The following is a 26,343-nucleotide window of genomic DNA, read 5'->3' as shown; positions in this document are numbered from 1 at the left end:
TCCTTTTTAGCCAAATAACATCATCATTTAGTACATACAGCGCTATTAGTAAAAAAAATCATTAATTTATACATGTAGCCTTATCAAACATCTATTATCAATTCATACATGTAACACTATTAGACAACTACATGTATTAGTATTACCATCAATTTATACATGTAGCATTAATAACCAAACAACATTGATTAATACATGTAGCAGTTGTCTCGTATATGTCAACACTCTCTTTCCCTCTCCATCTGTTTCAGATCGCATTTGTCTAGAAGCTGTGTGTGGACTTGGATATCCCAAATGTTGATAAGCTGGAATTGCAATAGACATATTATAGTATACTTAAATACAGAGTGTAGATGATTGAAGATTTTGATCCAAACGACATTGTTATCATCAGTTATTCTAATGTTGTCAAGCTAAATAAGTTTTCAGCATGAATACAAACTATATAGCTATTTTAATGGGACAAAGCATTAACCCTTTTAAATACCGTTTGATTTTCAAGACCTTTTCATGTATTTCTGTGTGTTTTCTCTTAAATGCTTCAGACGAGATCCAGATCTGGCATGCCTCCTTTCAATATCAATGCATCTTTTGCAAACACCTATGAAACAACATTCTGATGTGTCCATCATGCATTAATTTCCTCGTAATCGTTGGATCATTTGCTGTTCTTTAACAGAGTTTTTGTTCTCATTTTAAAAACAATTATTCATCAGTGACATCAGGTAAGAAAATTGATATCATGCATGGGTTTATAAAAACACTAATTCATTCCTTAAATAAAAAGAATAGGTTTTCAAAATTGTGTAGGTACATGTATTTCAGCAAGTAAATTTCAAATTTATAGAACACTTTACCACTATAAAAATGTACTGTGCATGTACATCTTTTCCATAGATATCTAATCAAATGGGGGTGGGTGTAATCTGATATTGATGTGCATTAATTTTATGCATAAATACATGAAGTAGGTCCTAAAAATATTTACTGGTACACATAAAGTACTGTTATATGAATATTTTTGGTATGCTAAGAATTATGTCGATACGTAAAGGCCAATTTTTTTTTACCACAACCAGTGAGAACATGCGTGCTCAGCTTCATCCATATCTCTCGGCTTTGATTGAACATAATCCCCCTCGCAATTGTGCCAGATTGAAATTTTTCATGTAGTGGATGACAGCATGTTCTCCTTTTCTTTTTTATTGAATCCTAAATTCTTGCCTGTGTTTAGCACATATACGCCAGCTGAAATCTGACAGCCTCAGCTCATGGACACCAGTGCAGTTAAGAATTATCAATGATTCTGGTATCTGTGCAAAATCTGACTCAGAGGTACATTTAAAAAATCTCAAGTGAGCTGAAGTGTCTTTCTTACAATCTTGAAGTATATTATCTGCCTTCTCTTTACAATTTTCACCAAAACTTCAATTCAAACCATCCATTTTGTTGACATCTGCTTTCTCTAATCATTCTTTCTTCTCTTCTTTACTCGAGACTTCCATAAAGGGAAATAATTTCATTTCTCAAAATTCCGAATTTTAACACCGGAATATAAGCTTAATATTTATTTGCAACCAAATTCCCATTCAAATATAATTTTTTATAGATATTCTATTTTTTTTAAGCAAGAAACTCTAAATTTTAAACATTTCTTGAGTTTTTATATCCTACAATGAGAAGTTATGTGTTTTGGACATTACCTATCTTACTATAATATTAGATCATCCATCTTAAAACCAAAGAATGAATAAAAAAATATCTGTGCAGCAAATCAAAGGTATTAGTATCAGATGTTTTGTGAATCTGACTCTAGCTATGTGTAAACTCTATTCAATACTTAAATGACTATCTGAAACTAGCCTAATTCATGCATGTTATCACGAATGTTGAGCTAAAAATAGAAATTGTTTCATTTTTGGGATTTCAGTGGAGCAGATAAATTTAACCATGAAAAATTGATAAAATTGACAATATACTTTAGATATATCCAGATAAACTATGAAAAATAATCTACCCCTTCATTTTGAAATTTTGGTTTTGCATGGTTCTATCGAAGACTGCCTCTTAAAATTGTACATAGAATTATACAAATTATTATCTGCACAAGTTTAAATTAATTGATTCTCCCTTATTAAGCTTCTGGAAGACAAGCATTGAAACAATCGATCATCTTTTTATGAATGTTTTCATGTAAAAGAACTATGTGGTATTGATGAATGGTTTTAAAATAAATAAGATATTTTCATAGTTTTTGATAGGAAATCAGTTTTATTTGTTAAATTTCTAAAACCAAGCATCTATAATCTGCTCAATTTAGTATCAATTGTCGTTAAATGGTTTATTTTTGCTACCAAATATAACAAAAAACAAAACAAAAAAAAAAAAAACACCTGAGTTATAATTTAGTAAAACAATAATTGAAAACAGGATTCTTCTTAAAAAATATCTGGTATTGAAAACTTGTTGATTTTCAGATGATGAAATACATTGTCAAACAAATTGTGAGAAATGGTTCAAATTTTTAGACATCTGTAATTGTTTAAAGAATTTTTTTCTGAAGTCCTTATGTGACTTTATCATTAGATATATGTACCCCTTCTTTTTATACTTTATTTCTTTTTCTCTCATTCCCTTTTTTCCTTTTTTTCACTTCGTGTCACACTATATCGATAGTTCCTTTTTTAAGGGACGGCGTTGTTTACTCAGTGTTTGAGTTTTCGAATTCTGATTGTTAATTAGTTCTAAACATTAAAAGTATTTATGAAATGAATTATTATTGACAAAGCGTTTGATATTTTTACTATTTTATAGAATTTGGCTCAAACAAAAATAGACTTTTAGCCAAACAGAGGGAATTCGGACTAAATTTTGTAGATTTTGTTTTCCGCTAAAAAATTTTGGCACAACTCTAAAATTAAAAGTTAAGATTTGATATTTTAGTATAATATAATTTTGCATTCTTTCTGTTGGTTTTACCTCACTTATTCATTAAAATAATCTTATGGCACGACCTGCAAACATATTGAAAAATGCTTAAAAACGATAAAAGACACCATCAAATCTTGATCATTGACCTCATATATATTTTATGCCAACAGAATAAGGTCAATGTAAGTATTTCAATACAATAAATGTTTTAGTATTATCATCATTCTATTGTTTGTAAAATTGGATCAATAATGAATAGGAATTTGAAAACTGATAGAGGAAATTCGAACTGGAATATATTTTTTTAAATTGTTGCTGAAATCTATATGCTTTGTATCTATTTAGTGCCGCTATTATTCACAAACTTTTTTTTTAAAGTGTTTTCTAATTTGTAATATTTTTCACAATTAAGAACATCTCAATCGTAGTGTAAAATGTTATGGGATTTTTCTTGATTTTTCAAAAAATATTCAATGGCCATTAACTCATAATGTTGGTCATTGACCTATTTTTTGAAAGTGAAAAATAACACTACAATCAAAGATCTATAACATTCAATTGGTGGTTTTTTCATTATCATCAGTGGATTTTTTTTTCAGTGTGTATTGCAGCTTTATACTGCGTCATTAGCATTTTTTCATTATTTTTTTTTTCTTATTTTGACGTAATATTGAGAATTCCGTCTTCAAACCAATTATTTCTTTTAGGTGCACAAAATATCTGCGCATACTGAATTATGTCCGCCGTCTTTAAGGAGATTGGGCGGTAAACAATTTAACCGTCAAGTCTACCTGGAATGAAAACAATGCTTTGTTTTGCTTTTATCAATTAATTAATTGTGGTATGAGACACCTGTCGATATTAATGCAAAATTAAAAAAAAAATCAGAATACTTTCACTGAAGTAGAATTTTTAAATTTCATATTATTTAAAAATACGAAAGCCGAGAAGGATCATTCGAGATTCGAGATTCAAAATACGAGATTCGAAATACGAGATTCGAGATTCGAAATTCGAGATTCAATATCTAAATTAACCAATCAAATCATGGATCTGAAACCTGTATCCTAGCAACATCAAACTGTTCTAAATAAAGATCATTCGTACATGCTCATTCCTACAAATAAATGTCTTAATAGCTCTTATATTGTGGTTATAAAATGGTTAAATTAACATTGATAAATTGACCCCACACAGGATAAACAATTAAATTAGTGATAACACTGTGGGCTTTGCAAATCTATGTGATTTTGTTTGTCCTGTATGTATCCCCCCCCCCCCCCCCCCCGAACCATTTTAACCCGTTGTGTATTCGCCCCAACTGTGTAAAAATCGGCTCGCGAAGAAAGATCTGTTTAATCTAAATAATAATCTGTGTAGCTCCATAACGATGCACTGTAGATAAATGATAAATTATGAGTAGTTTTACTTTTGATAAACAGGTACACATCCGTACTTGATTTTTAATTTGACTCTTATAATCGGATTTAATATTCCAATAAATATAGGGTAGGAAAGAGTAGACGGGACATTTTTGCGCATATCCTACTGTACCATTCATTCAACACAGGTATTAGCACTCATCGAGTTCGACTTGCTTTCCTTTTTTTCATCCACTGGATTTAAAGCTATTAATTTTTGAAAATATTTTGAATTTATGGCCTGATTATATATAAATTAGAGCTGCGCTGGTGCATCTATTTACCCAAATGGACCAAAATATAACCAAATGAATCTAAAAATTTGACAAAATTAGTTTTAACCGTACGACTCTTTTTCAATTCTAATCGGGTATGTCCTTTAGAAAAATCTTGAACCACACACATTTTAGCAAATAAAACGACAATTGTTTCACTTTTTTATGGGGAGGGAGGTGGTGCCGGTAAAGGACATGTATTGCTTGTGGCAGTTGTGCTATACTCTCATTTGTTATAATAGGTAATACTACATATTGATATAAAATGAAAGTTTCCAATTACACTGTACATAGCTTCTATCATGCATTTTGACCCGTGCGATAGTTTAAAACAATTTTCAAAGCATTTAATGTAATTCAACCGATCATTTTTGAAATTTAATTTTATGGATCCCCGCCTGATACGTCCGCCTTCTTGTATATTAGAATTACATGTACGTTGACCATATGTACACATTAACTTTATCGGCTATGTTATGGGACGATAACATTTTTTATCAATGTTTTTGCAGGATATGTAACAAATAACAGCCTATTTGTGGGTTTTTGCACTGATTATTTGAAATAATTTGCCGCCATCTTTTATGCATTCCACACACCACTCACAGTTTCTTTATTTAGTGTTCTGTGTGTATGGCGACAAATTGGTAAATTTGCACCACTCACCCCTTGTAGCTTCATCCTGACTACATTTTATCTAGCTAAGTGTAATGTAGTAGTATATTAAATACACACATCTTTATTGCAGTGCTTATTTACATCTTTAGATCTTTACTTACAAAAAAAGTAAACATTTGTATGACTTATATGTAATTATTGTCAATTTTGGTGCGGGGGGGTGGGGGTAGGAAACTACAGAGAAACTTAACTTGGCTGTGAAACATATGCTTTTATTCTTTCTTGTTGATAAATCAATGAATGAATTATAACAAAAAACATGTACAACAATTCATTTTGAAATATTCATGCACAATCAAATTTTTAAAAAGTTTTACTGTTCTCTGCACAAGAAATCGGCAATGTGAACAAATTGGCACCCTATCATCCCTACCTTTAATTGTAGAGAGTAGATATCCTTCTATATTGAAAACAATTCCAAAAGTAAGACTCATAATAAGTTGTTTACTGAGGAAAAGGAAAAAATGTATTTATTAATAATTCCGTATGATGTGATAATATCTCAATGATTTGTTCATAATCATAGTACTAGTGTATCACTGTATGCATACATAAAAACGATAAGTAATGCTTATATTTATTAGTGAAACAGGACAGATTATTTATATTTAGATTATTTAGATACATGTACTAATCTTCATGCGGGGATCTAGAAAGGAGGGGGTCAGGGGATTTGGACCCCCTCCTCGGGAAAATTGGAGCTTATTAAATTTACATAGTAAAAATTTTTAAAATTGGCCTAGGACCCCCTACAGAAAAAATTAGCTACGCTTATGAAGTTGTCTACCATAACCGCATTCTTACACAAAAGGAGTGAATAAACTCGGGTTTTAAACTATTACTGGTGGTGAAATACCCCAGGGTTCAAACGCATCAGGTGGAAATGCACCAGGGCAAACAAAATCACTTAGATCCGCGAAGTACACTGCATTATTACTAGTCTACTTAGATATTCTGTGTAAAAGTAAATACAAATAATCATTTAGTTAGGTAGGGAGAAGTGAACATAGCATTTATTTGTAGGAAAGAGCATGTACGAATGATCTTTATTTAGAAGAGTTTGATGTTGCTAGGATACAGGTTTCAGATCCATGATTTGATTGGTTAATTTAGATATTGAATCTCGAATTTCGAATCTCGAATCTCGTATTTCGAATCTCGTATTTTGAATCTCGAATCTCGAATGATCCTTCTCGGCTTTCGTATAAAAAGCTAAAACTGTGTTAAAAGTTTATGGAAAAATCATAAAGATTATAAAATCCCAAGCCAGGATTTAACTCATTACTTACATGTACATATTCCAACCCACTTGGTTAGCAAACGAAAAAAAAATTATATTCGATTTATACTTATTTCTACAGGAAGTGCGTCACAATACTAGCTTAATTAGATAAACATTTCAAATGTTTTATTTTAAATTTCTTTGAATGATTACCTTTATCTCTATAATAACTAGCTTTGTAAAGTCTAGAAATGGCAACGACCATTCAGCACTTTTGACAAACGAAATTGAAAGTAACAAAACGTCGCCATTTTGGCATTCATAATAGATCATTGGATGTCAAATTACTGCACAACGTAACAGAGACCAAACTGTGAAAAATTGAGATTAGTATGCGATATAGAAATAATTTACACACGGTTAATGTAGACTTTGTTGAAATACTCCCGTCAAATTCAATAATTAGTTTGGTGATTTTTTTCATTTGTGATTTCATTAAACGCGTAATTTTAGTGCTAAAAATTGAATTAAGTCAGGTTATCTTTAGTTAAGTTATATATATATATATATATATATATATATATATATATATATATATATATATATATATATATATATATATATATATATATATTACTCAATAACACCTTCCCTATTATAACTTCCTCGCTAATGCATCAACAAAAATTTTTTTGCTCCAATTGTTGTTGACATAGTGAAAGTGATTTGTTTTGTTTGTGAGTTCGTGACTATTGCAGATCATTATTAAGAAGTGTTTATAAATATAACAACTAGAAACATGTTCTTTTTTAAACTGATTGGGTACTTGGCAAATTGAATCTCTAACGATGCATGGTGCTATAAATAGCTTGTATATAGATAAAAATAAACACTGAACCAAGTACCGATGAATAAATACCAAATATATATTTTTAAATGATTTGGTGACTTTCGGTTGTTGATTTGTAATGTGAACAGATACGGAATAAACAAACTCACAAGGTTTTAAATAGATATAACACAAACAATATAAAAACAAATACTATGCTTTATTGAACTATCAGTAAGACCTATTTTTGCATTTTATTTGTTAAATAGTCCTCGAAGATGTAATATGTCGTTATCTTTTTTGTCTGCATTTTTTGTTTGTTTGAATCTATAACCAGCACTCCGTGAAATATAGTGACAAAGGTTTAAATTATCATTGAATCATGTTTCTTTTTTTAACTCAGGAGTCACTACTGCACAATCTTTAAATCACAACAACCACAATATCGTGTTTGGTAGTAACTGTTGTCAAAACACATTACGTAAAACTATTGATTTTGATCTAGCTATAGGGAAACTTAAACGGAACAAATTTTGCACAACTTCAAAACGAAAGTAGGATATAAAAAAAGAGAAGAATCTTTTGGTAAATAAGTATTATGTACCATTAAAAGAAAAAAATCAAGAGGAGTCTTAGGAATACTAGGGTATAGTATGAAACATTCATCTCATTGCATGTATTTCTTCTGTATTTTTGTTTTGATGTGTGCTGTTTCCACAACAAAATTATGTTTAATGCATATTTTGCGCATCACACTACCATTTAAAAACGTAAAATGGTCGCTAGCCGTGTTATGAATAATAACAACGTAATCTTATTTTTCTTGTGTTTGAAAACTAATTTCACACCACGTCTACAAACCCTTTTTTCGCGTGGGCAAAAAAATATAGCTGTTTTAAGAACAGAGAACTGTTTCCTATAAAACTGAATCAGTGTATTGGAAAGCTGGATGTATAGATGTTAAACGCCTGAAGACTTACACATTTTAACATTCAAGCTAATTTAAATCAAGATTTTTATTGCTTGCAAAATTTACTTCAGTCTAATAAATAGACATTTTCTTCATTATAGTAGAAAAGGAGATATAAAAAAAAATCATATTTTTCAACCTGGAATATACGAAAACAATTTAAAAAATAATAGAATTGTCGTATTAGTTTTATTCATCACGAGTGTAAGATACTATTTTCAAGACCAATAAGTGTTAAATAAAAACCTATTATCCGAGGTTATCAAATTAGAGAACTAAAAAAAGAGTCAAGGTGAAGTAAATTGTATCTTGAATATCTTTATCCAAAACTTGTAAATTGTAAACTCAAAATTTATTTTTTAAATTCACGCAATTAAAATTCCGTTACGTGTTTAACATATCTGGGTCAGTGTTTGATGATTTATTGCTTAGCCACATCTCGTGTTTGTATACACAGTACAAAAAACCACGTCCATACTTTTTTACATATAAGAACGCATGAATCTGTAAGAAAAATTTTTTTATGTTGAAAAGACCATACATGCGATATTTACAGTGAAGGATATTACCGTAATACACGGTACAGTTACTTAAAAGTATTCTGTTTTGAGGAAAAACAGTTAAAACTCCGCGAAAATAATCATTTTGAAATTCGAGTTTACTCTCAATTTTGAACAATATCTGATTGCAGATTATGTTGTTAACATTTTAAAGTTATACTGAAAGGCATTGTAAATCGCACTTAAGATAGAACAACATCAAACTGCTGCCCCACATGGGACGATGTGATTTCACAAAAATGATAATGCGTCAAGAGTGAATTGATTTCATTAGACAAAAAGCAGGATATATTTATAACAGGAGGCTGTAATAATCATCAGAACACCAAGAACAATTAACAAGTTATGAAGCTTAGAGATGAAATAGTAACAAATTTTAATTGGATTTGCTTTCACTACAATCAATGCTGGTCGGTTCATTTATATCTTTCTTCTGAATACTGATAACTATTCATCAGTTTCAAATTAAATGTATTCTGAACAGGATGTTTTATTTTAGCACCTTTTTATAACCAATAAAGCACAACAGTGCACAACAGAGCACAACATTCGGCATGGAGAATAAAGAAGGAAAGGTAACAATTAGACATATTTCAATATTGAAACATTTCACTAACTATTTAAAATGCCTGTTAATAAGACAGTAACTGAAATAAAGATTATCCTGTGCAATGTATTTTTTATAGGATAATTCAATATCAGATAAGAAAAACAGAACGCCGAACAACACTTCAACAGACAGGAAGAATAACGAGGAAAAGGTACGTAACACACATTTTAAAATGTATTATTACAATCGGGTCCGTTATCGGGTTCGTGTTTTAACTGTATGGTGTGATTTGGGGTACAGAAAACGGTAAGAAATGTTGTTGTGCATTACAGTGCATTTTTTTCACAAATTTATACTATCGAAAACTTAAAGGGTATATGCAATGTCAAACGATTTTTACTACAATAGAAAGATCTAATTAAACTGAGCATGTTCCGAAAATTTCATCGAAATCGGCCGAGTAATAACGGAGATATTCCGATAAAACCCGAATTCTTACCTGAACCGTTTACTGAAACGCGCGCTTTTTTGTATACACAGGCTGTGACGTCACAACGAGGACAGCCATGTTTTGAATAACGGTAAACAGTGAGAGAAAGCGCTGTGATTTTATCGTCTTTACGTGTATTGTGGTGCTTTTTTGTGTAAATATGTGGACACTAAGGATATACGACAGTTTGTAGATATAGTACGTAGCTTTAGATTATTAGTTTAGACAGTGTTTATGAACATTTTGCCATCATGGATGGAGTAAATTCTGGCGGCAAAGGACGAAGGATGTGTGTTGCTGGAGGTTGTAGCAGAAGAAAATCCGATGGTGTGAGCTTACATCAGTTTCCATTCGATCGTCCTGCTATTCTTCGACAGTGGACGGCCTTTGTGCACAACTCCCGGAAAAATTGGAACGGTCCTACGAAAGCATCTGTGCTTTGTTCTGCCCATTTCACGGAGGATTCTTACCCAGCCAAGTATCGCCTAATGGAGTCGGTTGGAGTTCCCGTCCAGCGGAAAGAGTTGGAAAGAGACGCTGTTCCAACTATACAGACTAAACGTCCCCATGGAGATGAAACACCTGTATTGGGAAAACGTAGGGCTGAAGACGACATATCCCCTGCAATCCTGACCAGCACACCCAAGAAGCCAAGGAGAGCTTTTCTCAAGAGGGAATCTCAGCGGGTATATTTACTAATTTAGTTTTATTTTCTTTTTTTATATAGTGACCACAACTTATAATATTGATTATATTATATCTTTTACGTTATTTCTTCATTGTATTAATTTATGAAATAATATTTTACACGTGAATTCAGACTTTATAGATAGCTCAATATTGTCTTTCATAGTCAGTAAAATAACGATTTCCTCATTCAGTCATTGTGAATTCAGTCATTACATAGGTTTTTTTTCATTTTTATGACTGGTTATCTTCATTCTTAAAATTGATTTTAAGATAATTTCTTAATTATATGCAACTTGATTTTTGAACACTTTTTATGTGACTTCAGATTTTGCTGGACTTCGAGATGCAGAAGGAGAGTGCTCTTGCAGAGTCTAATGAGGATCCTTTGCAGACTGATGGAAGTGCAGAAAACTTTTTGTCTCAGATTATAGACCAGGTATATATTTTGTTTTAGAAATAATAAAACATAATTTTTATTGTCTAATAATGAAAATATGAAATTAAAATAGCTTTATTAAACCAAGAGACAAAGAAATGATTACTAATTTTTCTTCGTTTGATTTTAGGTTGCAGATACCCCAACTCCCCCCAAGAAGGAGACCAGATCTGTCGGGTCTCAACTTTCTATGCCAAAACCCCAGAGAAGATCACTTTTCACTCAGACAAAGTGGAAGACTTGTGATAAAGGTATGTTAGTTTCTAGATTTTAAAGTAGAATTTTATTACATGATATTTTGACATGTGTCATCTTATTTTATCCGATAAATTGTTTTTTCTTTGTTTAAAATTTCCAGATCTTATTTAATAATGAAAAACAATTTCTCTGAAGTTTGATACCCAGTGGAATAGATGGAAACCACTATTGACTTAGTATTTTCAAAATGATTTCTTTCTCTCTCCCTCTCTTTCTTTCTCTCTTTCTCCTAAAACATGTTGTGTGTATTCAGTTATATAAATATTATGTTCATGGGTAAGCAAAAAAAAAATCTGAATTTTCTCTGACTTTTCTAGGGGTACAAGCTGTTGAAAAGGTGACAACGAGAGAAATAGGAATAAGTTGTAATCTACTACCAGCCCCTCCTTTAGGAGCACAACCCATAAATGTTCCAACACTCGACGAGTCGTTTGCTACTGAGGAAACTGACAGCATCCAGGATGAGGTAGAAGATCCTGATGAATCCTTCCAGTCCATCGAGTCTGATGACACTGACGGAAGTGATCTAGGGTAATCTTTCTCTCTTTTTTTTTGATTTTATGAATGCTTATTTTTAAAAAATTTCTAATAAAGGAATGGTAACATTGAAATATCATGTAAAAAAATTAATCTCAGGCTAGAAAAAGAGATTGTGTGGTACATATTTGGTTTTTTTTATTCCATGCAAATTGTTTGTACTGTGTAATAAGAATGACTTTTTCTTCATAGGAATGATCGTGAAAGAAAGTTTCTTGTTTATGAAGGTCAGCTCATGGACCTATTTGGAAATTGTCCATCATGTGCACAACCAACATATGGGGAAATTCAGCAGATAAAGGGATCATTCATCACTATCACCCAGGATTGTGGATTTTGCGCATTCCAGAGAACTTGGAGCAGTCAACCCTTCATTGGTAGCATTCCTGCTGGAAATTTTGAACTGTCGTGTGCATTGCTGTTCTCGGGATCTTTACCAAGCAAAGCAACCCGGATGTTCCAATTTCTGAACATGGCGTCCATTTCCTACAGAACATTCATGTATCACCAACAGTGTTATCTACATCCAGTAGTGATTGAGGTGTGGAGAGACCAGCAAGCATCGTACATGCAAGAAGCACAGAATTCAGGTCGACATGTTCATCTTGGTGGTGATGGAAGGGCAGACACACCTGGCCATTGTGCAAAATTCGGAAGTTACACCCTAATGGACCTTGAAAAGAACATGGTGGTGGATCTGCAGCTCATACAGGTAAAAAGCAATGAAAGAATAGCTTTATAAGATATGGAACCTACTCTTAAATAAGTGCTTACTCTGCAATTTTAGAGTTGAAACTAAAATATTTGTTCGGAGTATTCAAGCAATTGTATCTTTTTATTAGAGTAATGAGGTTCATGGAAGTTGCAACATGGAGAAGGAAGGACTGATTAGAGGAATCAATTACTTTGACCAGAATGGAGTTCCAATTGGCCAAATCGTCACTGACAGACATCTCCAGGTTGCCAAGTGGCTGCGGGAAAACTTGCCCGAGACAACTCACAATATTGATGTCTGGCACGTTGCCAAAGGTAACCAAAAAAAAAAAAAAATACCATTCATCCTAAAATTAATTTTTTACATCTATTAATTGAAGAGTATTACTCATCTATTGATTGATATAGAAAATATACAGGTTTTATAATTTTTTCTATGAATATTTGTCAGGTTTGAAAAAGAAGCTCCTGGCTCTCAGTAAAGAAAAGGAGTGCGAGGACCTGAGGGACTGGATCAAGAGTTTAGTCAACCATTTGTACTGGGTGCCTTCCTCCACACAAGAAGATGAAGATGATGAGTTGAAATGGGAAAAGTGGACAAGCATAACAAACCACATCCAGAACATACATGATGGTCATGGGGAACAGTTTCAGCAGTGTGAACATGGGGATCTAGACCCAACTACTAGGCGAAAAAGATGGCTTAGACCAGGTTAGATCAACTCATTTGTTTGTATTTACTTTTAATCTTACTATTCACTTGTCACTAAAAATTTCACTCTGAATTAAGCTAAACAAAGCTAATCAATATTTTATTTCAGGAACAAAGGTGATGGAAAAGTTGGAACTTATAGTGAACAGCCGACAAATGAAGAGAGATATCCCAATGCTTTCACCATCATTTCAAACATCAAGTTTAGAAGCGTACCACTCCATCATAAACCAGTTCGCCCCAAAGATGTACAAGTTTTCATACTTTGGAATGCAGAGTCGGTATGTAAATTTTTTGCACTTTTATAAACATTTGTTAATATTTCCTTTTTTCAAGAAAATTAGTTGATTTATATTCATGTAAACTGGCTTTATGTTTATTGTAGCCTAACACTAGCAGCTCTTCATTATAATGAAAACTCGGAAAAGGCCCAGGCAGCCACCAGAGAAGGGAATCTGCAATACAGCATTGTGTTTCCCAAGCAAAAGAAGGGGGAATTCACCGTAAAGAAAGTCAAGACTCGGAGTACTTATGGTATATTTAATTAATATAACTTATCATGATATCACAGATATGCACATACATGTTACAATGGTAATTTATTCAGTCAGAGTAAATCAACTTATCATTTCAAAATTCAGATTATGTTGCTGTCCTCATGGACGCTGCAAAAAGCCGGGCCAGGGACACCAAGATGCCACACTGTGATGACGTTGGAGAGGCTCCACCACCACTTTGTGAACAGTTCTTACATCCAGAGAAAGAAGATGCAGTAGATCAGATGCTCACACGTTACAGAAGGAATTAAGCCATGTTGAATCCCTGGTATACACCGTCTTCTGCCGGATATGTGTTGCGGATCTTTTGGACAGCACAGGCAGGAAGTGGTACGCGAACATGCTTCCCCAACCATCCCCAACACCATCTGGCAAGCTGTCTGTACCCGATGTACCGCATGCGCCTGAAAATGTTTTTTATGTTTAAATATTCATCAATGCTTTTCTGATATCATTGTTACTTATTGCAGAGTAGTTTGTTTTTTTTCAAATGATTTTTGATTTTCTCTTACTGAGAAATAAAGATGAAATACTGTTATATATATTAATGAATAGTTATAATCGTGAAAGATATAACATGTTACTATTGCTACATTCATAAATGTATCTAATTAAATTGTTTCATAAAGCTACTGAGTTTTATGTTATACATTTTCTACCAAATAAGTATACATACTGGTTGGATTCTGGCAAGTTGTCATAATGCTGTCTGTAGTTGTAGTACGCCGTACGCAGACTGGAAGGGTGCAGACACACAGGTTCAAAGCCATTGTGCTCTATGATGCATGGCTTTCCAGGATCCTCCTCCAAAACTGTCATGACTTGAGGGATCTCATGACAGCACACTGACTCCTCAATGGTTGACATTGGAGGGCAGTTACCACATGAGCACCTATAATAGTTGTATCCACATTAATGAGAATAACATGTACATTTAATTACAATTAAAGATGTTTGCCAATTGAGGGCTCAACATAATCTGGATGAGTTACCCTATCTTATTATCAAGATAATTACCGCTTCCGATTGTAAAGGCTAAATTGTTGGTAATTAATGACGAAGTTAGCAAGAAGCCATTTTGAAAATATTTGTATAAATGCAATTGGATATGTACATACCAACGTTATGAAGAAAGAAACTGATAAATATTTAATTAAAAAATATTGTATATGATTAAAAGAATGATTTATTGGCAAAATATATGCGCAACGGGGTTTTTAAACACATACCAATCGGTGTTTCCCAGTCGGTCTTCGTCGGTTGACTCTGGGGAAGATTGCTGGTTAATTTCTTCATCCGAGCTGGCCTCAGGTTCAAACAGATAAGGCTGTGTGCCTAGGGGTACATTGTCTTCCATTTCTTCGAAACTGGACGACCCGGCTTCCATCATAAGGTCTAAACTCTCGCTGCTTTCGTCGCTGTGTTGACTTGTATTCGCCGCCATCGTCCTCGTTGGGACGTCACACAAGCAGAGCCACTATATCGAGTGTTTCGTATTTGGCTTAATTGGATTTCCGGTTCAGGTATAAATAGACGAATTTGAAGCGCTGTAACTCCGTTAATATCGAACGGATTTCGATGCGGTTTTTTTCTATCGTCTTATTTCTTTGAGTGTAACAAAATATAAAAAAACGAGTTTGCATTGCATATACCCTTTAAAGGACTTGGCCAAATTACAGGATGTAAAATAAAGATTATTATTTTACTTACTTTATATAGAATTTCGATATCAGATGTATAGTTTGAATTTCCTCTGTTCCTTTTTCTACTATTAAAAAATAACATCTCGTTCAGAATAGTTTGAAATAGTTGTATGCTTTGAAGTTGTCATAAAATAATAAAATCGGTAGGAGACATGTATTGCCTATGTAATACTCTCAGAATACTTGTTTCAGATGGTTTTACCTTAACACTTGATGGTATCATAAGAGAATTCGACTTTGAAGAAAATTTATCTGGTCTTAAAATTAATTTCCAAAAACAAAAATGCTTGGATAGGTGGCAAGAGATTTTCTAAAGATGATTTTAATCATTCCCGATGGAAGCAAGACTGGAACAACACAACATTTTACTTCGGAATCAAATTAATTTTCAATCAATCTTGAAGAAATATCTGAGCTAAACTATACCTCTAAATTATAATAAATCAATAAAATATTGAATCAAGGATAACGTAGAAAAGTAATATCTATAAGGAAACTTAAAATAGTTAAATCCTTAATTTTACCAAAATTAAACCCCTTACATTGTAGTATCAAGTTTCCCAACCCAAGTACAAAACTAAAATAGAGAAAAACACTATTATACAAGATCACAAATATGGATTGATTACCCAGCGTTTATTACTGTTCTAAAATCCGTTTGCATTAAATGATTAATTAATTAATGCTAATGCAAACTGGGTAACACTTTTAAAAACAAATTTTGAAATTGAAATATCAAATGTATGGAAAAAAAAGGATTAGATTTTACTTGTGAAATAATTAGAAAAATACCAAATTTATTCTGGAATGATGTGTTACTAAGGAGGGCAAAAGTACTTAAATCAACAAGTAAGCAAACTGAAAATCAATTTAATACTAAACTTTAAGGAGACAACCCAAATATTCAGAAAGGTAATTCATCAGTACTTTTAAAAATATATTTTTTAGAGCAAAGTTTAAGCAAATTAGTGATCTGTAATTTGAATTTTCTTAGCATAAAAATATTAAATAACATGAAATTGAATACAAACTTTATTGAATACGCAGGTTAAAAAAATATAAAAACACATAGATATTACTTGCATGAGCAAAGAACATGGACGTAAAATTTCAAACTCTATATTTTTTTTGTAAGGATACAAAAGGATGTAAGGAAATGTATAACACTTTAATTGCAAACAAAAGAGAACCAATGAAAATAAATCAAAGTACTGAGAGTACTGAAAGACAGAGTCTTGAAAGTTTGAATTTGTAATTTTCCACGTTTTACTCGAATATGCTTCCAAAAACTTATGAGTTTGAATTAGGTGTTTTATTCTATGTTAAAATTTGGCTTTTTCAATTTCCTTTGTCTAAATTATACTAAATTCCGGCCGGGACCGTCTTTCATAATATTAGAAGCTTGACACAACGGTATTTAGTTAAAAATAGGACTCTAAGGTAAAATTAAAAAAAAAAAAAATACAACCAGCAAAATAAAAACAATTTTATCTAGGTAGATAATTTAAACCATTAGATTTATTTAATTTTGTGATCCAAGGGAAAATCCACAAGTCGGTATCCGTTATACAAATTGAAGGTTAATGAAAACTCCGAAAACTCTCAAACTGCTGAATTACCGAAAAAGTAACATTTGTATACCAATAACATACTTGAAGACAGGCACCTGACGTTGGAGATTTCTTTTTACAATAAGATTATTCCAAGTACTTATACAATAGCAAGGCTCGTCACGGTCGCCATTTTGATTTTTTAGACCGACTTATCTGACACGATTTTTGTTGTAGCGATTCATGTAAAATTAATTGGTAAAAAAAAATCCGCTCGCCACTTACTACATTTTGTCTAAGCTCGTGCATTATCTACACGAACTACGATAGAACCTTCCCTTTCATTAAAAATCATACTCCAAATTCAGTCTACTGCTTTTGAAATCGATAAAAGTAGAAAATGGAGATTGAAAGTGAATGAATCACGTCATAATTAGGGGTAGACCTTTCCTGATTGGCTGATATATTTGTCGTTACAAATAAAGCAACAGAATGATAAAGACATCAACTAATTAGATAAATGAACAGAGATACGGCAATTAAAGGACTGGTTAGAAAAAAATGATAAGAATGTCCAGATCAGTCACTTAGTGCCAATGAAAGAGAGAAGATGTCAAGTCTAAGAAAAATATTCACACGCCGGTAATATGTTTTACTGACAATTGATAAAGCAATGATTATTATTTGATGATTTTAAATTGTTCATTTTAGCTATTAATTCAGAATTATTTGATTTTAATTGAGATATTGATGAAGAATATTTTAAATCATGAATGTGACTGGTTTTGTCCGTCATAAAGTATAGAAAAAAGTGTAAACTTATATACATGTCTCATAACATGTAGAAAAAAATTTAATATAAATTCTAACCGGACAACATTAACATTAACATTGAACTTGGTTCTTCAATTGATAAGATTGTATATATTATTAGATGTATTGGTCACCCAAAATGTATAATCTACATAGATTTTGCGTACAATGCAAAATTTAAATCCAGTTCAATTAACTAAACAGTCAATGCACGAGAAGACAAATATTCAGACCTGTTATTATTTTCTATGTACAAAATTCCTTTAGAGGTGAACAGCAGTCATCCCCCAAGTAGACTGGAAGCCAATGAAACACCTACTTAATATGTAAGACAGCTGTGTATAACCCGTCCAGATTTTAACTTCGGCTCGCGCATGAAGTTCAGGAGTATTCAGGTGATAGATTGCTAGAATAAAATAAAATAAAATTCACAACCTTTCAGACATGGCACATTTTGTTTGATTTAACCTTCAACCCTTCTAAAAATTAATGAGCTCGCTCACCAACTGAATTGTCGACTGCGTTGTTCATTCAGTTACGTAACTCATTCCACAAATCGCTACAACTATTGAATCCGAGCAAGAATATTGTGATCAATAAAACTATTTGTTCATTTTCTTAATAGAATTGGTGTATACACAGAAAGACTTAAAAAGATTTAATGCATGTTTTTCTAATATATATTTACTGAAATGCATGAAAAATTCCTGTACTCTTTTCTTAAGCGGAGACTCAATTCATGTGTTCTTCGCGTGCCTTTCGGTTTGAGACTTCGACTGACAGTTAACTAATAGACGGGGTCAAGTGACCCCGTCTAAAAAGGGTGTAAGGAAATGTATAACATTCTTTTGCAAACAAAAGAAAACCAATAACGTTATCAAATAAATGGAGAGATCTTTAAGATAATTTTACCAATTTAAATGGAATGGAATTTAATATATCTGCTTTAAAGCTGCTCAAGAAAGTAAACTCGACTGGCTCCAATTTTTACGTTGAATTAGACCTACACATTTTTATCTGCACAAGTTAAAATTAATTGATTCTCCCTTATTTAGCTTCTGTAAGACAATCATTAAAACAATTGATCATCTTTTAATGAATGTGTGTTTTGTAAAAGATCTATGGTATGGTATTGAAAAATGGTTTTTAAATGAATAAGATATTTTCATAGTGTTTTTTTTCTTTTATAGTAAATCAGTTTTGTTTGTTAAATTTTTAAAACCAAGCATCTATAAAATGCACAATTAAGTGTCAATGGTTGTCAAATGGTATATTGTTGCAAACAAAAATAACAAAAATTCGAACCTGAGTTTGTTTTAGAAAAACAAATGATTAAAAACATGTTTCTACTTAAAATATATCTGTTATTGAAAACTTCTAGATTTTCAGATTATGAAAACCATCAAACAATTTGTGAGAAATTGTTACAAATTTTATGACATCTGTAATAGATTAAATAATTTTTTTCTGAAGTCCATATGCAGTTTTATAATTTGATATATGTACTAATTCTTTTTACAATTTATTTTTTTCTTGTTCTCTTATTTCCTTCTTTCCCCTTTTTTCTCTTTGTCTACTATTATTTCACATTATATCGATGATTTAATTTTTTTTACAATCAATTTGAAATAACAAAGTTTAGAATTTTAGAATGTATGAAATATGTTTATACATAAATGTGTGAAAATGAATATAAATAAAATACAAACATAAAAAATCGAATCATTTCTTCAGTGGCTCAAACTTTGTAAACTAATTTATGAAGGATGGACTTGAGCAATATATAACTTGCTATTGAACTTTGACATTCCTCAAAGAAGTTTTTGTGTTAAATAATGTTGAAAAGCGTATTTTAGTGTGTCAAATAATAGCAAAGCACTACTCGCACTATATATAAAGTGTGTATTGATGATTTAGAACAGCTTTATACTGCATAATAAGCAATTTTTCATTTATACTGCGTAATAAGCAATTTTTCATAATTTGTTTTCCTATTTTGACGTAATATTGAGAATTCCGTGTTCAAAAACAAGTATTTATTTTAGGTGCACAAAATATATGCGCATACCGAATTAGTTCTGTCGTCCTTAAGGAGGTTGAACGGTAAACAGTTTTACCGTCAAATCTACCTGGAATTAAAAAAAAAATTGCTTTGTTTTGCTTTTATAAATAAATTAATTGTGACATGAGACGCCTTCAGATATTAATGTAAATAAAAACAATCAAAATACTTTCACTGGAGTATAATTTTTAAATTTCATATTATCAAGATAAAAATATGTTTCAAAAGTTTATGGAAAAAAAATAATTAATATAAAATCCCAAGCCAGATTCGAACTCATTAATTACATATTCCAACTCAATTTGCTACGTTGTTTGGGTACAGAAAGAAAAAAAATATAAAAATATATTAGATTTTTTTTTATGCTTATTTCAATAGGCAGTGTGTCACAATACCAGCTTAAGTAGGTAAAAATTTCAAATGTTTTATTTTAAATTTTTTTAAATGATTACCTATATCTTTATAATAACTAGATTTGTAAAGTCTACAAATGGCAACGACCATAAAGCACTCTTGACAAACGAAAAGGAAAGTAACAAAACGTCACCATTTTGGCATTCATAATAGATCATTAGATGTCAAATTACTGCAAAGCAGAACAGAGACCAAACTGTGAAAAATTGAGATTAGGATGCGATATAGAAATAATTTACACACGGTTAATGTAGACTTTGTTGGAATATCAAATTCGAAAATTAGTTTGGTGATTTGTTCCTTTGTGTTTTGATTTCATTCAACGCTTTATTCTAGAGCTAAAAATTCAATTAAGTAAGGTTATCTTTAGTAAAGTTATTCAGTTATATCCTAATAAGTAATAATGTGCTGTTCCTGAAATTATCAAATATCATAAAAACCATTGAGATTCCCACCTTAATCCAAAGATATTATTCCTCCTTACGTCATGGCGCATCAGATCATTATGGCATGCATGTCATGACCCTAAGAGGTCATCCTGACCTTAGAATCAGAAATTGTCAATTATCTTTAAATCATTTATGTTTGAAGATCCTATCTTTATTCTTACATCTTCCGAATGAAATTTTGAGACTTATTGTTTTTGTACGTTTCTTATTACATGCATTATTGCACCCTGGTTTGATTTTTCTCATTTTGGGTAAGACAACCACTTTTCCGGGGGAGGGGGGTGTCAAAAGGGTGTGGGGTCTAACATTGAACCTTGTAGGAAGAATCATGGACTCTATTGTAAATGGTAACTTGAAAACGGACCAAGATAATAATATAGGGTTTTCATAATGATATATTGACTGTTACTGGCAATATTGAGGGTTTATTAGATCTGACCCCTTGGGTCACCCCCACCCCACCCCACCCCCCCCCCCCCCGGAATTGGAAATTACCATATATCTCATTATATGTTATAAGCGTGACCCTTAAACCATATATATTCTTGCCTTTGATGTCAAGGGGCATCAAATGTTATGTAGGTCATGGGCCCTGTGAGTTGTCCTGATCCTCCTCGAACAGCAAGTCCCTTAATATCTTTAAAACAGTTGAGACCCCCACCCTTAAACCATATAAATTCTTGTTCCTTGTGTGTAGGGGCATCAACCGGTATGTAGGTCATGGGCCCCAGTGGTGGTCGTGACCCCCCTCAAACAGGAAGTGCACGAATATCTCGAAAACGGTTGAGATCCCTAACCCTTAACCATATATATTCTTGATCCTTAAAGGGCATCAAACGGTATGAGGGTAATTGGCTTCAGGGTTAAATTTAATTTTTCAAAACCGTAATGCAAATCTATAGAACAGTCCCTATCATATCCCAAGATATAATGTGTCTATCCATTAAATCATGAGAGGAGTTCTAGGATCTATGTTTTTTGTAGTGATAAACGTCAATTTTGTGCTATTATTTGACTCCCTGGATGAAATTCAAATTTTTAAAACCTTAAGGCACATCTATAGAACAGTCCCTATCATATCCCAAGATATAATATGTCTATGCATTAAATCATAAGAAAAGTTTTCAATTTTCTGCTACTATTTGACTCCATGGATGAAATATAAATTTTTAAAACCTGATTGCACATCTACAAGACAGCCCCAAATTATATCCCAAGAGATGACGTAGCTACTTCAAAATTTGTAAGAATAGTTTTGGGAACCATACGTTTTTTGCAAAAAAAACCCGTCATTTTTTGTTGCTCATTGATCCCCTTAATAAAAAAAATTCTGGAACCTGATCACACTTCAATATGACACCCCAATCATATTTTAGAAGATCATTTGGATACTGCAAAAAAAAGGCGTTTTTTAAACCAGTTTGTTTGGTAAAAAAAAAAAGAAGTCATTATTCAGCCATTAAATGACCGCCAGGACAAAATTGATAATTCAGAAAACTTATTGCGCATCTATAGGATACCCTAATACATATTCCAAGAGATGATTTGTCTACTGTTGATAAAGTAGGAGGAGTTCGAGGAAGAAGGTTTTTTGTGAAAAACAACGTCATTTTTTACCAATTATTTGACCTCCAGGACTACCAGAGAATTTTTGACACCTTTTTACAAAACTACATGACACCCCAAATCAAACTCCAAGAGTTCAGTTTGCTGGTTTATAAGATGTAAGAGCAGTTTGAGAAAGTAAAACGTGACAGACGGACGGACGGACGGAACAGGGTAACAACAATAACCCGAACTTTCTTTAGAAAGTGCGGGTATAACAATGCATGGTGCTCTTGTACATAGATGAAAATAATTTTGAACCATATAAAGATGAATAAATACCAAATATATAATTTTGAATGATTTGGTGGTTTTCCGTTCTTGCTTCGAAATGTGAACAGTTACGGAATGAACAAACGCATTTGGTTGTAAATAGATAGAACACAAACAATATAAAAACAAATAGTCAAACTTGTATTAAGCAGTCCCCTGCGGGAGCCACCCAAAGTGACCTCTTAACAGAGGTGACCTTTGAATAGAGACTTTTGAATTTGCCAACATCAAATTCCTTTTTAGAACAATTATTCAATTTTATTTTAATCATATACTTGATATTTAGCATAATGTATCAAAATGATAGATAGAGTAATTGATTTGATGTTTTTATAGTATCTATTATATTTACAAATAAGTAAAAATACATTACAATGCATTGTGCATGCAATTTTTATATTTCTTTAAATTATTCAAAAAAGTCATTACGTGGTAAAACCTTGTCGCCGACATTCTCACAATTATTACACTATTTTCATGAGTGCCGTATATAAAGAAAACAAACTTTTTAAATACAAATCAACAAACACGTTTTAAACCGACCGTATCTGAACTTAAAATCATAGTAATAAATCAAGCAATTTTCTCTTGCCTCGCCGCGGACATTTTTGACACCTGTATTTCATTCATGTTTATAAAACAACCATACTTGTTTAAACAATTCACTTGATTCCCATTCGTATTTGATCTGCCAATTATGTATTATAAATACATCGATTAATTTGGTTTCTCTCGCCTCTAGCGTATAATTATTGTTTACATTCATTACCCGACATTCGGCCATGTTTAAAATCCCCGGGTGTAAATCATGTGACCGGCCAAAATGGCCGCCTAATGCATGTCGACTGTACAGTTTCGGATCAAAATACGATGACCGATGACCGCGTTAGACAGATGACCGCTCTTTACAGGGCAATTATATAGGATTTTTCATCGGGTGGAAATAAAATGACCGCATACGAAAGGTGACTGCTTAATAGGGGTGACCGCTACGGCAGTTTTGACTGTAATATGCTAATCTACTGAACTATCAGTAAGTCCTGTTTTTGCATTGTATTCGTTAAATAGTCCTCAAAGATATATAATATGTCATTATCTATTTTTTTTTTTATTTTTTTTTTTGGTCTGCAGTGTTTGTTCGTTTGAATCCATAACCACCACTCCGTGAAATATTATGACAAAGGTTTAAATTATCATTGAATACTGCTTCTTTTTTTAACTCCATGGTCACTTCTGTGCAATAATATCGTGTGTGGTAGTTGTCAAGACACATTACGTAAAACTATTGATTTTGATTTAGCTATAGGAAAACATACACGGAAGAAATTTTGCACAAGCACTAAACGAAAGTAGGTCATCAAAAGAAGATTCTTTTGGTAAATAAGTTTTATGTACCATTAAAAGAAAAAATCAAGAGGGGTATTTGGAAAACTTGGATAAAGTATGAAACATTCATCTCCTGGAATGCATTTTCTCTGTATTTTTGTTTTGATGTGTGCTGTTTCTACAATAAAATTATGTTTAATGCATATTTTGCACACCACACTACCATTTAAAAAAAACGTTAAATGGTCGTTAGCCATGTTATGAATAATAACAACGTAATCTTATTTTGCTTGTGTTTGAAAACTAATTTCACACCATGTCTACAAACGGTTTTTTCCGCTCGAGCAGAAATGTAAAAAGAAAAGCTGTTTTAAGAATAGATAACTTTTTCGTTTAAAACTGAATCAGTGAACTGCATGTATAGAATTTATTTGTAAACATCTGAAGACTTGCACATTTTACACTTAAGCTTATTTTAATCAAAATTTTTATCCTGTGCAAAATTTAATGAAGTTTAATAAATAGACATTTTCTTCGTTATAGTAGATAAGTAGATTTCAAAAAACTATACCAAATTTTGACCTGAAATATACGAAAACAATTAACAAACTATTTGTTTCGTCGTACCAACATGCATTATTACGAATGTAAGATACTGTTTTTAGAACAAATAAGTGTTTCATAAAAACGTATTATCTTACATTATCAAATAAAAAAAAATATAAAAGAGTCAAAGTGAAGTAAATTATTTCTTGAACATTTTTATCCAAAACTTATAAACTGTAAACTCAAAATTTGTTTTTTTTAAAATTCCAATTAAAAATCTGTTACGTGTTTAACACCTCTGGGTCGGTGTTTGGTGATTTATTTGAGCCACATTTATTGTTTGTATACATTGTCAAAAACATGTTCAGACTATTTTTGCATGGCTACAAAACGACTTTCCCTTTTTACATACATGAATGCATGAACCTGTAAAAAAAAAATCCCTATTTATGTTGGAAAAACGCAAACAGATGATATTTACAGTGAAGGATATTGCCCTAATATACCCAGATTATTTTTAATAACATTTTAAAGTTTTAATGAAAGGGTTTGTAAATTGCATTTAAGACCTATACATTATCAAACTGCTCTCTCACATAGGAATCTGTGATTTCACAACAATGATAATGATTCAAGAGATAGGAGGCTATAATAATCATCAGAAACAGCTAGAACAATTAACAAGTTATAGAATTTAGAGATAAAAAAGTAACAAATTTTATTTTTAATTGCTTTCACAATGATCAACGCTTGCTGGTTTATTTATTTCTCTCTTCTACATACTGCTACTTATTCATAAGTTTCAAACTACATGTATTCTGAACAGGATGTTTTTTTATTTTAGCACCATCTTATAACCAATAAAGCACCACAGAGCACAACATTTGGCATGGAGAATGAAAAAGGAAAGGTAATACGTAGAAATACATGTATTTCTATATTGAAACATTTCACTGACTGTTGAAAATAACTGTTAATTAAAAAAAATAATTTACTTATGACTATATTTCTCTTCAAACGGACTGTTGACAAGGTACCCCATTTCTCAATATCTTTTTTTATGATGTGCAGAGATTTTAGGGATTTTATTTAGAAATAATAGGAATATCAGAGGAATTGCTATAGATGAAAAAATGACAATAAAAAACCATCAATTATCTTAAAATTCAATAAAAACTTAAATGGCAGGCATCGTTCAAAAACTTTAAAAAACATCAAACCAGTAATCGAAAGAATGAGAAATACAAATAAAATATAGATATATATGGAATTGTAAGAACATCTGTTTATATTTCTTGAGTTTTAAACCAATAATCTTTTCATTATGTCAAGACATTGTTTACTTGTCGCAAATGTATTGAAAATGTTGTCTTCCTTGAAGGACCCTACCAAGGAAGACCTAAGTGCCAAAGAACCGACAGAAACGACACCAAAAGTATGTATGCTATTATGTTTTAAAAAACTCTCATATTTTGTTTAAAAACGAGCAGATCGACGTTCCTATTTAAGCTTAGCTACCTTTTACAAAACCAGACCCGTGAAATACTTTACAACAGTAATTATTGTAAGCAACCCAGGGACTGAAATTTAAAAAATGCTAATCGACGTCTCAACATATATGTGTAATATGTGTATTTAACATTGTAGAGTCAACTCCATGGAAACACATCACCTATTAATCAAAGAAAAAACAATACACTACCTCCGGTGAATATTTTCTTATTAATGAAAAATTGCGTGGGTATCTGATATCCATTTGTTTTATTATTATC

General features: G+C 31.8%; 4 protein-coding genes across 9 annotated transcripts in view; 3 read left to right on the top strand and 1 right to left on the bottom strand.

Annotated features, from left to right (window-relative positions):
• Nucleotides 1-7,503: 7,503 nt before the first annotated feature.
• The window catches only part of LOC128191941 (uncharacterized), a 51,591-nt gene continuing 32,751 nt past the window's right edge, over nt 7,504-26,343 (top strand). Inside the window, exons 1-6 of one of the 6 annotated variants that reach the window (XM_052864317.1) lie at nt 7,504-8,002; nt 9,386-9,461; nt 9,573-9,647; nt 25,416-25,481; nt 25,953-26,006; nt 26,219-26,278. In XM_052864317.1, coding sequence (XP_052720277.1) covers nt 9,441-9,461; nt 9,573-9,647; nt 25,416-25,481; nt 25,953-26,006; nt 26,219-26,278 — 276 coding nt within the window. In that variant the 5' untranslated portion in view covers nt 7,504-8,002; nt 9,386-9,440. Of the gene's footprint in view, nt 8,003-8,478; nt 9,297-9,385; nt 9,462-9,572; nt 9,648-23,518; nt 23,733-25,415; nt 25,482-25,952; nt 26,007-26,218; nt 26,279-26,343 lie in introns of those variants that run through there. The other 5 variants (XM_052864314.1, XM_052864315.1, XM_052864316.1 and 2 more) reach the window with 5 other exon arrangements.
• On the top strand, nt 9,963-11,567 carry LOC128191945 (THAP domain-containing protein 10-like). The gene is made up of 4 exons (XM_052864326.1): nt 9,963-10,612; nt 10,942-11,052; nt 11,183-11,303; nt 11,411-11,567. Exons 1-4 carry the CDS (start codon nt 10,178-10,180, stop codon nt 11,419-11,421), a joined length of 678 nt encoding a protein of 225 aa, XP_052720286.1. The 5' UTR covers nt 9,963-10,177; the 3' UTR covers nt 11,422-11,567.
• On the top strand, nt 11,411-14,218 carry LOC128191943 (uncharacterized). The gene is made up of 8 exons (XM_052864320.1): nt 11,411-11,486; nt 11,628-11,841; nt 12,040-12,559; nt 12,690-12,876; nt 13,013-13,273; nt 13,383-13,554; nt 13,659-13,807; nt 13,915-14,218. Exons 3-8 carry the CDS (start codon nt 12,083-12,085, stop codon nt 14,079-14,081), a joined length of 1,413 nt encoding a protein of 470 aa, XP_052720280.1. The 5' UTR covers nt 11,411-11,486; nt 11,628-11,841; nt 12,040-12,082; the 3' UTR covers nt 14,082-14,218.
• Nucleotides 14,078-15,276, bottom strand: LOC128191946 (P2X purinoceptor 7-like). Its single transcript, XM_052864327.1, has 3 exons — nt 15,060-15,276; nt 14,507-14,722; nt 14,078-14,234 (listed from the first exon to the last, which is right to left on the bottom strand). Exons 1-3 carry the CDS (start codon nt 15,272-15,274, stop codon nt 14,078-14,080), a joined length of 588 nt encoding a protein of 195 aa, XP_052720287.1. The 5' UTR covers nt 15,275-15,276.

The sequence above is a fragment of the Crassostrea angulata genome, chromosome 7, assembly GCF_025612915.1.
Source record: "Crassostrea angulata isolate pt1a10 chromosome 7, ASM2561291v2, whole genome shotgun sequence".
In the NCBI taxonomy this organism is placed as follows: Eukaryota; Metazoa; Mollusca; class Bivalvia; order Ostreida; family Ostreidae; genus Magallana; species Magallana angulata.
The sequence above is the reverse complement of the archived record's forward strand: the minus strand, read 5'-3'. Positions and strand labels throughout refer to the sequence as shown.

Coding starts and splice junctions, on each gene's coding strand:
- LOC128191945 (XM_052864326.1), top strand. CDS start 10,178: ATGGATGGAGTAAATTCTGGCGGCAAAGGACGAAGGATGTGTGTTGCT. Junction 10,613..10,941: donor TCAAGAGGGAATCTCAGCGG/GTATATTTACTA, acceptor ATGTGACTTCAG/ATTTTGCTGGACTTCGAGAT. Junction 11,053..11,182: donor TGTCTCAGATTATAGACCAG/GTATATATTTTG, acceptor GTTTGATTTTAG/GTTGCAGATACCCCAACTCC.
- LOC128191943 (XM_052864320.1), top strand. CDS start 12,083: ATGGACCTATTTGGAAATTGTCCATCATGTGCACAACCAACATATGGG. Junction 12,560..12,689: donor TGGATCTGCAGCTCATACAG/GTAAAAAGCAAT, acceptor TCTTTTTATTAG/AGTAATGAGGTTCATGGAAG. Junction 13,274..13,382: donor AAAAAGATGGCTTAGACCAG/GTTAGATCAACT, acceptor ATTTTATTTCAG/GAACAAAGGTGATGGAAAAG.
- LOC128191946 (XM_052864327.1), bottom strand. CDS start 15,274: ATGGCGGCGAATACAAGTCAACACAGCGACGAAAGCAGCGAGAGTTTA. Junction 14,723..15,059: donor CGACTGGGAAACACCGATTG/GTATGTGTTTAA, acceptor CAACTATTATAG/GTGCTCATGTGGTAACTGCC. Junction 14,235..14,506: donor AACTTGCCAGAATCCAACCA/GTATGTATACTT, acceptor AAACATTTTCAG/GCGCATGCGGTACATCGGGT.